This window comes from Colobus angolensis, unplaced genomic scaffold (genome assembly GCF_000951035.1).
Source record: "Colobus angolensis palliatus isolate OR3802 unplaced genomic scaffold, Cang.pa_1.0 Scaffold139, whole genome shotgun sequence".
Lineage (NCBI taxonomy): Eukaryota > Metazoa > Chordata > Mammalia > Primates > Cercopithecidae > Colobus > Colobus angolensis.
Genome location: NW_012114477.1, coordinates 3,767,251 through 3,780,344, shown reverse-complemented (window position 1 = coordinate 3,780,344; position 13,094 = coordinate 3,767,251). Strand labels below are relative to the sequence as shown.

General features: G+C 48.6%; 1 protein-coding gene across 1 annotated transcript in view; it reads left to right on the top strand.

The window, feature by feature from the left end:
- The window catches only part of MYO18B (myosin XVIIIB), a 289,839-nt gene extending 277,204 nt beyond the window's left edge, over positions 1-12,635 (top strand). The window contains exons 42-43 of the mRNA XM_011934846.1: positions 8,407-9,646; positions 12,434-12,635. Coding sequence (XP_011790236.1) covers positions 8,407-9,634 — 1,228 coding nt within the window. The 3' untranslated portion in view covers positions 9,635-9,646; positions 12,434-12,635. The remainder of the gene's footprint in view (positions 1-8,406; positions 9,647-12,433) is intronic.
- The last annotated feature ends 459 nt before the right edge of the window (positions 12,636-13,094 follow it).

Sequence of the window (13,094 nt, the reverse complement as noted above, 5' to 3'; positions counted from 1 at the left end):
TTCCAAGGGTGACTTGAATGGGCAACTCTATGCAAAAATCACTGACCTTAGTCCCTGGTATCCAGTAAGAATGTGTGGGTGAAGTCAAGCCAAATTCTGCTGAGCCACAGAAGGCATGGAGGCAGGTGTCCACTCAGGGCAGCTCGATGGATTGGTTTGTAAAATTGTCAAAGACTCAGCACTGACCTTAAGCATCAGAGAGAACAGCAAGCAAGCCTTGAGAGCGACCTTGTCTCATAAAAACTGCCATATTGTAAGGAATGTAGGATATTCACCGTGTCTGTTTCCTGACTCTTCCCCATGCCAGGAGTGGCCAGGCATGGGGACAGATTACTGCTAATGTCACCTCCCCTTCACTTCCCTGCTTCCTTGGCTATCCTTCCCCCAACCCCCAGCACCCTCCTTACTTTGAACTTCCCTCTCAGCTAGTGGTGAGGGAGCTTCCTAAGCCTCATTTTCCTTGGCCTGTGAAATTTAGATATCAGCCCTTGCTTGTCAAGGGTTTTGCAGATTGAATAAGCTAAGAATCGATAGGAGGAATCTTCTGCTCTTGCTTGGAGTGTCTTTCTCGAGCCATCGTTAACACTGAAATCCTACCCTTCTTCCAAAGCCTGACTCAACCCACCTCCTCAAGAACGCATGGCCGGGCGTGGTTGCTCACGCCCATAATCCCAGCACTTTGGGAGGCTGAGGTGAGCAGATCACTTGGGGTCAGGAGTTGGAGACCAGCCTGGCCAACATGGCGAAACCCTGTCTCTACTAAAAATACAAAAATTCGCTGACTGTGGTGGTGGTGGGTGCCTGTAATCCCAGCTACTTGGGAGGCTGAGGCAGGAGAATTGCTTGAACTTGGGAGGCGGAGGTTGCAGTGAGCCGAGATCACGCCATTGCACTCCAGCCTGGGCGACAAGAATGAAACTCCATCTCAAAACAAAGAAAGGAAGGCTGTGCACCCAGGCACCGGTACTGAGTGCTCTCTCTTTTGCCAACCTCTTGGTGCATTTATAGTCTGTGCTTCACGGTTTCTCTGGAATTTCTTGCATTGCTGACCCTTCTGCATGTTTTTTCCAGACTCAACACCTACACTGCTCTCCCCAGGACGGGAGGGCAGCCCGTCTTCTGCTGCTATGTGCTCAGAACATTATAGGTAGACAGACAGACCAGGGTGGGAGTCTCAGCTCTGCTCCTTCTCAACAAGCCCATTTGCCTCTCTTCGCCTCAGCTTCCTCATTTATAAAATGGGACGATAAAGGGCAGTAGAGTAAAGCAGTTGGGAGCCATGGGCCTGGGGTAGGACTCCTTGGTTTACATCCATGTTCTCCCACTTATGACATGACAAATTACTGATTCTTTCTGAGCCTCAGTTCTGACAGGGGAGGATTGCAATATCTGCTTTAGAGGACTGTTGTGAGCATAAACTTGAGTAATGTCTATAAAGCCTAAAGGCATAATACATGACAACTCTAATGATGTGGTATTTACCTGTGTGCCACAGTGGCTTAATAAGTGCCTCCCATTCCCTGCATAATGCATAGTCCTGGGTGCCATGTCAACTTTTATTATAGACTCTCTGTTGTTATTTTGGACTCAGTTACCAAATCTTCAGGCCATCTTCAAAGAGCATCTGGTTTCCCATCTCAGGCCTCACCAGTATTAAAGAACATCAATATGTTTTTAATTTCCTCTTTAATTTCAGGGAATGGATGAAGAATGGGGGCTGACAGCGTGCTTTGGGGGATGATTCACGGTGTCATTAAATCTGTATTGAGTTTCCTGTAGCTACAATTGGCCCAGGCTCTGACCACACTCAGACCTGGGAATTATGTTTTGTTTGTTTGCTTGTTTTGCTGTGTGATTAAATCTAATGACAGTAAATCCAGCATCTCCTTGACTTGGACTTTCTTGGTTCATTACATTGCAGTGGATTTTGAAAAATATGTACGTGTAGATGTAAATTCAACTGGCTGAGGTTTCCCGTCAGCCTTCTGCCCGGTGGGTGTGTGATGCAGTGGAAGAAGAATGGGATTCAGAGCTGGCCCACCAGCATTCAAATGCAGGCCCTGCCACTTAGCAGTATGGCCTTGAGCAAATGGTTTCTCACCACTGAGCCTCAGTTTCCTCATCTGCAAGGTGGGGTGATGCCTCTGATGTTGATGGGGTGATGCTTCTTAGCTTGATGAGATACTGCCTACGATACATGCAGATATAGGTGCCGCCTTCTTTGTTCTTCACCAATTTTCATGGAGCATCTGCTTCTGTGGTCAACACTAGAGATAAAACGATGGGACCCCATTCATAAGGTAATCTGAAAGGGGAAGGGGTATGGTCCAAGCGGGAGACACTGTCTCAGACACTAGCTCGTTCTGAGGCTGAACCAACCACTTCAGTCTCCACTTCCCTTCTCCGTGCAGTTCACAGTAGGCTTATACATGGGAATTGTTTACTCTTGAACATCTGCCCTCAATCTGTGGTCTTCTCTAGCACTGATGAAAGCGGTCATTAAAGAAAAGCAATCAGACAAGTGTTAAGATTTTAAAATGTATGTTAAACTGTTATATCAAAGGATTAACTTTGAGATAAATAAGTAATGCATGAAAGTTTAACTGTAGTGTCTTTTGCCTCAATGGCAGTACTGGGAGTAATGGGAGTAGAAATGGCTTCCACTCTTAAATGCTGAATATGCATATGACACACATCGTCTCTCATTTCTAATAAGACCCTGGGTCCTAGGGCAGTGTCATTCCCAATCTTATACCTGTACAAGTTCAGGCTTCAAACGATACCTGGGGGCCTGGGCGCCATGGCTCACGCCTGTAATCCCCACACTTTGGGAGGCTGAGGTGGGTGGATCACTTGAGGTCAGGAGTTTGAGACCATCCTGACCAACATGGTGAAACCCTGTCGCTACTAAAAATGTAAAACTTTGCCTGGTGTGGTGGTGTGCACCTGTAATCCCAGCTACTTGGGAGGCTGAGGCAGGAGAATCACCTGAACCCTGGAGGCAGAGTTTGCAGTGAGCCATGATCATGCCACTGCACTACAGCCTGGGCAACAGAGCAAGACTCCATCACAAACAAAACAAAACAACAAAAACAAACAAACAAACAACAAACCTGACTTGGAATAGACAGAGCTGGGATTTGAACTCAGGTCTCTCTGCGTCTGAAGCTTTTTTTTTTTCTTCCTGTCTTGTAGGTTAGAAAGAGTGGAAATTTCAGTATTTCTGAGTTTTCATGTCCTAGTTTACCTAATAAACTTATATAACTTGAAGCAACCCATACTTACAGCATTTTCATATAAATACCCTTATTCATCAGTTCATTTAATCAGTCCAATATTTATTGGAACCTACTATGTGGCAAGCACTAGAGCTTGATTCATAACTTGAACATTTTATTGAGCACCTACTATGTGCCTGAGGACTGGCAATTCACTCATGCATCCAACACATGTTTATGGAGCACCTACAATGTGTTAGGGCCCTGGTGCTTCCCTCACTCATTCAACACAAATTGATTGAGCACCTACTGTGTGCTAAGACATTGTTCTATAGACACTGGTAGCAGCGAATATAATGCATAAAAATCCTGCCCTCATGGAGTTCTGATCTCCATAGCATTGCAAGGCCAATCTGGTTTCCCTCATTTTTCAGCTAAGGAAGCTGAGGGTTAGAGAAGTTAGGCAGTGGTCACTAGGTCACGTGGCTAGTGAGTGGTAAAACAAGACTTGGTTGCCAGCTGTGTGTGCTTGCAGAGGTTACTCAGCCTCTCTGTGCCTGGAGATCATAATCCCTATCTCTCAGGGTTGCTATGAGGGCAGGAACCATCCGTTTGCTCTCTCCTATATTCCTGGTATCCAGCACAGCACCTGGCACAAGTAGGTATCTAGTCAGGGGTAGCTGTTGTGACCAATGACTATCTCATCCACTGAGTTATAGAACCAGCCCAGCATCTCTGTGGCTGGATGCTCAAGGACTATCCTCTGGCTCTTTCCCGTAGCAGGTATACCAGAAGGAAATTCCTTTTTGGACAGACTGCAGGGCAGGCAGCAGAAGTCTGCAAGGCTTTTCTGGAGTCTCTTCTTGAAGAGTAACAGTACTCATGCCTATCCTGTCTCTCAGTGACTCTGAGAGCCTTCTATACATCATCCCCCTCCCTGGCCCAGGCTCTGGGAAGCAGACACGGTAACATCTTGATTATCCGACATCCCTCCGTCATGATGATGATGGGGAGTTCCATCTGAGCCACACCGAGCTGGTCCTGTGAAGACAGCTACAAAGAAAAAAATGACTCTTACTGGTCCCCAGATGAAGTCAGATAGGATGTGTTTGAAGTGTCCAGTGCTAGGACAGGAGCGGGGATGATCATGCAGCCTTACTCAGCAGAACTTGGGATCCTTATCCCAAAGCCTACAAAAGGACATCTGAATTCAGGTTAAATTCTTCAGTCTCTATACAGAAAGGAGTGGATGCAAGGAACTTTATACCTTGAGAAGTGGTGCAGACAGGAAATGGAAAAAGCACTTGCAGAGATGTAGGTGGATTTCTGCATGGGAAAGCCAGGAAGAAGCACTTGGCCGTGGGTAGCTTCTTTCTTTCTTTCCTTCTTGCCCTCTCTTCCCCCTCTCTCCTCACTTGACCCCCACTTCTTCTCCTCTCCAGCCCCCACCACCAGGAGTCTACACTGCATAGCTTGTATTCCTGTTTTAAGCTCACCAGCTGAGGTTTCAAAGGCACCAGACCATTCCAGAAAGGTGGGACTCAGCTCATTCCAATCTCAAGACATCAGACCCCGTGACAGCCAAGCTGGGCCTGAGTGGCTGTGCTGGAACATCTTGGCTTCCATGCCTTGTAGAAGGCATTGCTCCTCAAGGGGCCCAGGGAAGGCGAGTGAATCTTCCCCTGTGCCAGCATAGCTGGGAACCTTCCTGGCTTGGGCCTAGCACACCTATGGCCTCTGTACCTGATCACCAGCACTCAGACTGTGACCTCCAGATCCCCATTTCTGGGCAGCCGGTTACTTCACCATGGACCCCAGCCTATCTTGCCTTTTTGTCAAAGCTGAAGATGGCAGATCCTTAGTTGCCAGCCAGAAAGGCCTCTGCAATGTTCCTTTCTCCCCTTCTTGCCTTTGCCTAAGTCTCCTTCCTTCTTCTCCATCACCACCGCCCTTCTGGGTCTCCATCTCATTTCAACTTCTTTCCTGTTTAAACTGCCTCCTCTTCTTTCATGCTCTGACCCTGCTTCTCTTCTTCCTACATTTCTTTGCCCTCCCTTCACTTTTCTCACCCTGACTATCTCTTTTTTCTCATCTACCTTGATTGAATTTGACAGCATTTGCTGAACATCTACTAAATGCTGGGCTCGGTGCCAACTCTGGAGGTGCAGAAATGAGAGTCAGCAAGACCCTGTCAGTTCAGACTTGTGGTCTGTGATTCTCCTTCCACCTACTTTTATGCCTTTTTTCCCCCCTATGTTTTTGGCTCCCCCTCTTCCCTCCTCCTCCTCCTCTTCCTCCTCTTGGGACTTCTTCACCCTCCATTTTCGTGCCCTGCCCTGGCGTCTGCAGCCAGCAGTGGCAGTGGAAGCTAGGGTGAGCAGGATGGCAGAGTCCCGGGAGATTCGGTGACAGGAGCCCTCAATGTTGCCCTCCTCACGTGGCAGGCAATGGATGAGACAGAGCATCCAAGACACTCATTCATCACACCCGCCTCCTTTCAGGGCCAGGACAGGATGGAAATGACTTTTGTCAGTTCTGCGGCAGCCCACTGCCCCTGGCAACTCCAAGCTGTTTATTAATAAAAAGTAGGGAATAAAAAAAAAATACAGGCGTGTGAATGCCGTCCTGCCATGTATTCGGGGAGTGATTCCAAAGCAATGAAGTTGACAAATGCACCTTCGGGGAATCACAAAGGAGCCCTCTATCTCCTCTTCCAGCCCGTGTCCAGCTGTGATGGGAACAGGCAAGAAATAGGAAAGGAGGGAGCTGCTCTGGGCAAACGTGTGGCCTTTGTTTTAGCACATGGGAACCAACCTTTCTTCTTATGGTGAGCTGAAGGTCACCTGCCCATTCATTCACCTGTGCATCCCTCTTTGAACTTCAGTTGAGGCTTTTATTGCGTCCAGTGTGGGGTTGGGTTCTGGAGATCCAGAAGTTAAATAGTAGTAATAATGATTGCCTTTAGTTATTAATGATTAATAGCCATGTATTATTGGTTATAAATTATTCATCATAACCACTAACCATTATTTGGGTGATCAGGTGCCAGAGACAGTATCAAGGGCATTTCTTTCACTGTCCCAGCTGCCCCAGGAGGAAGGCACCATGACTAGAGTTCGGGGAGTGAAAGGAGTTCTCCAGCTAAAACCGCTCATGCAAAACCCAGAAGCAGGGAGGGCTTGGCCTGTCCCAGGAGACCAGCGTCCTGGAGCAGGGTGAGCAAGAGGGCAGGAATAACAAGCCTGATCACACAGGAGAAGGGCTGAGGGTGATGGTCAGAGAGAGAGAGGAGGTAACTCCTCCACGTTGCCACCTTGACACCCAGATCTTACCATTGCCAGACCACTACTGAGATTCTCTTCCACCCATCTGACATGGGGAATAAGGAGAGGCAGATGATCACAGCCAGCTCTATGCCTTGTCCTCATGAAGCCCTTTAGCTGGGCCCATCGTTGCCATGGCGATCTCACACAGGCCCCCAGCCTGGGGAGCTCCTGCCAGACCTAGAGGAGATAGGTTTATGGGATCACTGAAGCTCTGTCCTCAGGGGCGCTCAGGAAGGCAGGGTCTAGGTGCCTGTCTCAGTCTCTTCTGGCTGCTATAACAAAAACACCATAGACTGGGTGGCTTATAAACAACAGAAATGTATTTCTTATAGTTCTAGAGGCTGGGAAATCTAAGGTCAAGGTGCTGGCAGTTACATTTGTTGTCTGATTCATAGATGGCCATCTCACTGTGTCCTCACACAGTGGAAGGGGTGAGGGAGCCCTCTGGGGCCTCTTTTATAAGGGCACTAATCTCATTCACAAGGGCTCCACCCTGGTGACCTAATCACCTCCCAAAAGCCCCACCTCCTAATATCATCACATTGAGGATTAGGTGTCAACATACTAATTTTTGGGGGAGGCAAACATTGAGTCTATTTCAGCCCCCACCTATTTCCCTGAGAAAGACGCTGCTCTCCTGCCCCAACCATTCCCTCCCTGCCTTCCATGGCATCACCTCAAGGGACCTTGGCTTGGCTTCCTTCCCAGATTCAAAAGCCCATTGGGTCATTGTGGTCAGTTCTTTTTCTCCTAAACTGTCCTGTGTGATCAGGAGTGGAAATGGTGTTATGCAGCTGGGTAAGCAAGAAGTCTTCACCAAAGTCTTATAGCAGAATCTCAGTCACGCTTTGTACATAGGGGTCCGAATCCTGCAGTCATCCCGACTGTTACAGTTCCAGCAGCAATGCACTCAGAGGCAGGGACCCCATGACTGGAAACCCGTGTATGCATTGCCTTCAGCGCCTCTTCAGGCCTGCGCCCACAGTGGCTTTATCTGCAATGCCAAAACTCTGACATTTTAAAAAAAGTAAATTGTGACTTTGCTGGTGGGAGTGAAGGGGGTCGTTTCTCTTAGAGGACAGATAGATTTTATTTATTAAAGGAAAGGTTGGTGGACTCCAGTCTCTCTCCTTTGAATGATGCCATTTATTTTACAGTCTCTAATTTGGTCCCACTGTGAGGCTTCTACTTTTCAGAGGCAAAGTGTTTCTGGCGCTGCTGCTACAAACTCCCTCTGCATAAAAGCCATGTCTGGTGTAGTCCCAGAATAGAAACCGTCTGTCCTCTTGTGTATAGTCTTGGTTTTAAGTTGATTTCATGTGAGTCTTTCCCTTCTGGGGGAACAAGATTTTGCCTACACCCTCACCCCATGAAACAATCAGGGATGTCATGGGGCACCCCGTGGAGAGACATATTTGGGTCTTGACTCTCAGAAGCCCCACTTAATGGGACTGTCCTCTGGGCTTGGCCCCAAATAAACAAACAACCCACTGTATGTCCCCTTCCGGTCTCGAAGAAGCAAACTACTTACCTCACAGTAAGCCCTGGGATGGTAGGTCCTATCATGTCAGATATGATGCCTCATAAATCTAATTCATCCGTCCTAGCTGCAGTTTTAATCTACTCAAATGTACTTAGCTGGGTTTAATTATAGACAGAAATTGCATTCAGAAAGCAACAAGAAATCATTTACATGGCTTGAATTTGCACATTAAATCATATGGTTCATTTGAGAGTGCGATAGGGATGGTATTTCCAAAGAAAAATAATATTAGTGCCCGTGCTTAGGGTCTCTCACACCGATTGCACAAATTGTATGAATTGCACAATTTCTACAGACTGCATTTTTCTTCTTGGCACAGGATAAATGAGGAGGCTGGGGACGCTGAGAGGACCCAATCGGCACTGAGCAGAGCCTGGTCCGCAGATGTCCGCAGCAAGACCTCGGGAGACAAGCCTGTTTCTCCCCACTTCGTCCGCCGGCAAAAGTACTGTCATTTTGGGGATGGCGAAGGGCTTGCCGTCCAGAGAAAGTCCACAGAGAGATTAGAAGCTGCGTCCTCTCCCCTGGCTTCTCGGAGTACAAATACATCCCCTCTGTCGAGGGAAAAGCTGCCCAGTCCTTCAGCAGCCCTCTCGGAGTTCGTGGAAGGGCTCCGGAGGAAGAGAGCCCAGAGAGGCCAGGGGTCCACGCTGGGCCTGGAGGACTGGCCCACTCTCCCCATTTACCAGACGACTGGGGCTTCCACACTAAGGAGGGGCAGGGCTGGCAGTGACGAGGGAAACCTCTCATTGAGGGTTGGGGCAAAGTCACCCCTGGAAATCGAAGGGGCCGCTGGTGGTCTCTTGAGGTCCACCAGCCTCAAATGCATCTCTTCAGATGGTGTTGGGGGCATGACCCTACTCCCCGAGAAGGCGAAGACCCGATTCAGTTCCTGCGAGTCCCTCTTAGAATCCAGACCGAACATGGGGAGAAAACTGAGCTCCCCGACCACACCCAGGGACATGCTGTTGTCACCCACACTGCGTCCTCGGAGGCGGTGTTTGGAGTCCTCTGTGGACGATGCGGGCTGTCCAGACCTTGGAAAGGAGCCGCTCGTTTTCCAGAACCGCCAGTTCGCCCACCTGATGGAGGAACCTCTAGGCAGTGACCCCTTCAGCTGGAAACTCCCAAGCCTCGACTACGAACGCAAGACCAAAGTGGACTTCGATGACTTCCTCCCAGCTATCCGGAAGCCCCAGATGCCTACATCCTTGGCCGGAGCAGCCAAAGGTGGGCAAGACGGCTCACAGCGTTCAAGCGTCCACTTTGAGACAGAAGAGGCTGACCGTTCCTTTCTCTCAGGGATCAAGACCATTTTGAAAAAGAGCCCGGAGCCCAAGGAGGATCCTGCTCACCTGTCCGACTCGTCCTCATCCTCCAGCTCCATCGTGTCCTTCAAAAGTGCTGACAGCATCAAAAGTCGACCAGGAATCCAACGACTTGCGGGTGACGGTGGTGAGGGAACGTCCCCCGAGCACAGAGAGCCAGGGGCAGGGAGGAAAGACGACGATGTTACAAGCATAATGAAAAAATATCTCCAGAAGTAGGCACCAGTTCAGGTAAAAGCAACAGGCTGGGGCTGTTCTTGGGGAATGAGAGTTCACCTTGCAGCCTTGGGGAGAGCAGGTGCCCCTACTGTCCTTACTGCCACAACTGATTTCTTTAGAGATCAAGATTTTTAGAAGTTTTAGCTGAAGTCATGTGTTGCTGGATGCAAAGCTTTTCAGGAACCCTCTGCTGGGTACCTCCCTTTCCTTGTACTTTGAAATGCAGACACATCAGGACGTAAGAGGTTCCTGTGGGATGACACTAAAGAAGGTGCCGGATGTGGCCGGGCGTGGTAGCTCACGCCTGTAATCCCAGCACTTTGGGAGGCCGAGGTGGGTAGATCACCTAAGGCCAGGAGTTCGAGACCAGACTGACCAACAGGGTGAAACCTTGTCTCTACTAAAAATACAAAAAATTAGCTGGGTGTCTTGGCTGGCGCCTGTAATCCCAGCTACTCAGGAGGCTGAGGCAGGAGAATCGCTTGAACTGGCGAGGCGAAGGTTGCAGTGAGCTAAGGGTGCCACCACTGCACTCCAGCCTGGGCAGCAGGAGCGAAACTCTGTCTCAGGAAAAAAAAGAAGAAGAAGAAGAAGGTGCCAGATGTTTAAAGTTTCCTCACCCTACTATCATTTTCTTTTCTTAATGTCATTCCACCTGGGGTTGAAGGAGCTGCGATGGCATTCTGTCCACATAATGATGGGAGATCAGTGGTGGGATCGCAGACATGCAAAGGGCCAAGTTGGAAGAGACTTTTAGAATAGTGGAGTCCACTTGCATTACATATGGAGAGAAATAGGCCCTAGGTTGGGGGGGGGAGGGAACAAGTACAAAAATCACAGAGCAACAATGCAGGAGAAGTAACTACTCACTGCCCTTCCTCCCGCTCCTAGCACTCATCCTGTCACTCATCTGGAGTCAAGGTAAGAAAAGGAATTCAGGCCGGGCGCAGTGACTCACGCCTGTAATCCCAGCACTTTGGGAGGCTGAGGTGGGCAGATCACGAGATCAGGAGATTGAGACCATTCTGGCTAACACGGTGAAACCCCGTCTCCACTAAAAATACAAAAAAATAGCAGGGCGTGGTAGCAGGCGCCTGTAGTCCCAGCTACTGGGGAGGCTGAGGCAGGAGAATGGCATGAACCTGGGAGGCGGAGCTTGCAGTGAGCTGAGATCTCGCCACTGCACTCGAGCCTGGGCGACAGAGCGAGACTCCCTCTCAAAAAAAAAAAAAAAAAAAAAAAAAAGAAGAGGAATTCATTGCTAACCAAGGCTTACATTTATTGAGTAGACACATCAGACGGTCATTTAATACTCCTCTGATATCCCCAAGTGGTGGTGAATATTATTTATTCCCATTTATCAGGTTGACAGACTGAGGATCAGAAAGATTAAACTCACTTGTACAGAATCACCAGGGCAGAATTGGGTTTCCAGCTCTAGAATCCCTACATTTATCTTTAAAAGTTTTCCATAGGGACACATTCCTGGCATCTTCATGAGTGAAATTAGAGCTGCCTGAGAGTCTATGAGCCTTTGTAAATCTCCCAGTCACTGAATCTCAGAACTCACTGCAGCTCAAGGCTCAGATGGTGGAGCGATTGCATATGGCTCTCAGGGTGCACCTGCTGCAACCCCTAGGCCTCCTTGACCCAAATGAGCCACACATCCTCTATTTCTTCGAGAGGCAGCCTCAGCCCATCAAAAAGCCATTGCCCCTTCCGCGGAGACAGGCTTGGACTATATCAGAGCAAACTAATTTGACTTAACGTGGCCTTCTCTCTGCTCTCAATTACCGAGTAAAGATCTGATATTCATTTACATTATTATGCTCTCGGGGACATAGAAAGCAGTTTCAAAGGCCAAGTAAAGGGCACACATCCATGAGGGGAACAGTCCTTAGCAGAAGTCATCACAGAACATCTTGTCTCTGCCATTCCGTTTTAATCAAGTCCCCTTCCTACCCTGAGCAAGGTTCTTCTCCACGGATGCTAGTTTTTCAGCTGTACAATGCAGCACCTCCAACAATGCAAATGCATGGTGGGCTTTGGGACCAAGCAAGACCCCCCCAAGGCTCGGTTCTGCTCTGTAACTAGCCGTTGGACCCTGGGTGAGTGATACAGTCTCTCCAAGCCCCTGTGTCCTCAGTTGGAAAATAGGGATAAGAATACCAACTACCTAAAGTAACACTGTGGATTTCATGAGAATATGAGAGATTCCTAGAATAGAGCATGGCACCCCGTGGATGCAGTAAATGCCAGGTTACTTTGGAATTTTTGGACCTTTGGGAAATCTATCCCAACTTTTTCCCCCGCTTGTTCTCCTTTTACTGCCTACGCTCTGCCATCCCTTTCTGTGGAGTTGCTACAGTAATGCCAACTGGGTATACAGAATTCCAGGCCCTCCACCCCATTCATTGTCTCCATCAAAATGTACCCGTCTTCCTGGCCAGGCACAGTGGCTCATGCCTGTAATCCCAGTTCTTTGGGAGGCTGAGGCAGGAGGATCACTTGAGGCCAGGAGTTTGAGACCAACCTGGGTAACAGTGAGACCCCACCTCTACAAGAAATAAAAAATAAAAAATTAACTGGGTGTGGTGACATGTACCTGTAATCCTAGCTACTCGGGAGGCTGGAGCAGGAAGATCACTTGAGCTCGGGAGCTGGAGGCTGCAGTGAGCTATGATTGCACCACTGCACACTAAGCTGGGTGACAAAGTGAGACCCTGCCTCCAAAAAGAAAAAAAAAACCTTACCCATCCTTTGTCCCATTCATCAACTCTGACCTGTGTTTGCTTCCAGCCTCCTTGAAACTGCCCTTGAAGACTTCCTGACTCTACAATAACTTGGAGATAGAGAGACTGGCCAGGCCTCCCTAGTGGCCAAAGCCAGCCAGCACGGCCACCCTCAAGAGACAAGACGGGCCCACAAAGGCAAATCCTGCGGGGATGCTGGGCTCCCAGTGTGGTTGGCCTGAACAAAATAAAGTGTTGACTCCTGGGCATCTGTGCCTTCTCTATGGCCTTGCTACCTGGGATTCCAGAGTGTTGATGGGGTGCAGATAGGGGTAGGACTGTTCCAAAGAATAGAACCAACCCAAACTGTGTGTAGTTTGGGGTATATACTGCTATTTCTCTTCCTACATGTCTACATGCCATGACCTTCTTCCTCCTCTTCACCTGGCCAGTTTCAGCTCACTTCTTCCAGGAAGTCTTCCCTGATATATGAAACAGAAACAAATGCTCCCCCTCCATGCTCCCTTAATCCCCATGCTTGTCTATCATATTCCTTTGCCAATTCATTTCTCTATCCTGTGTATTTATAAGTGTGTACAAGCATTCAAGAAACTGATGAATGATGAATGAATGAATGAGCCAAAGAACAAATAAATGAGCCCACACACCCTGAATGCATGTGACACACTGATATATATGCATCCCACAAATGTGCACCCACATCAACA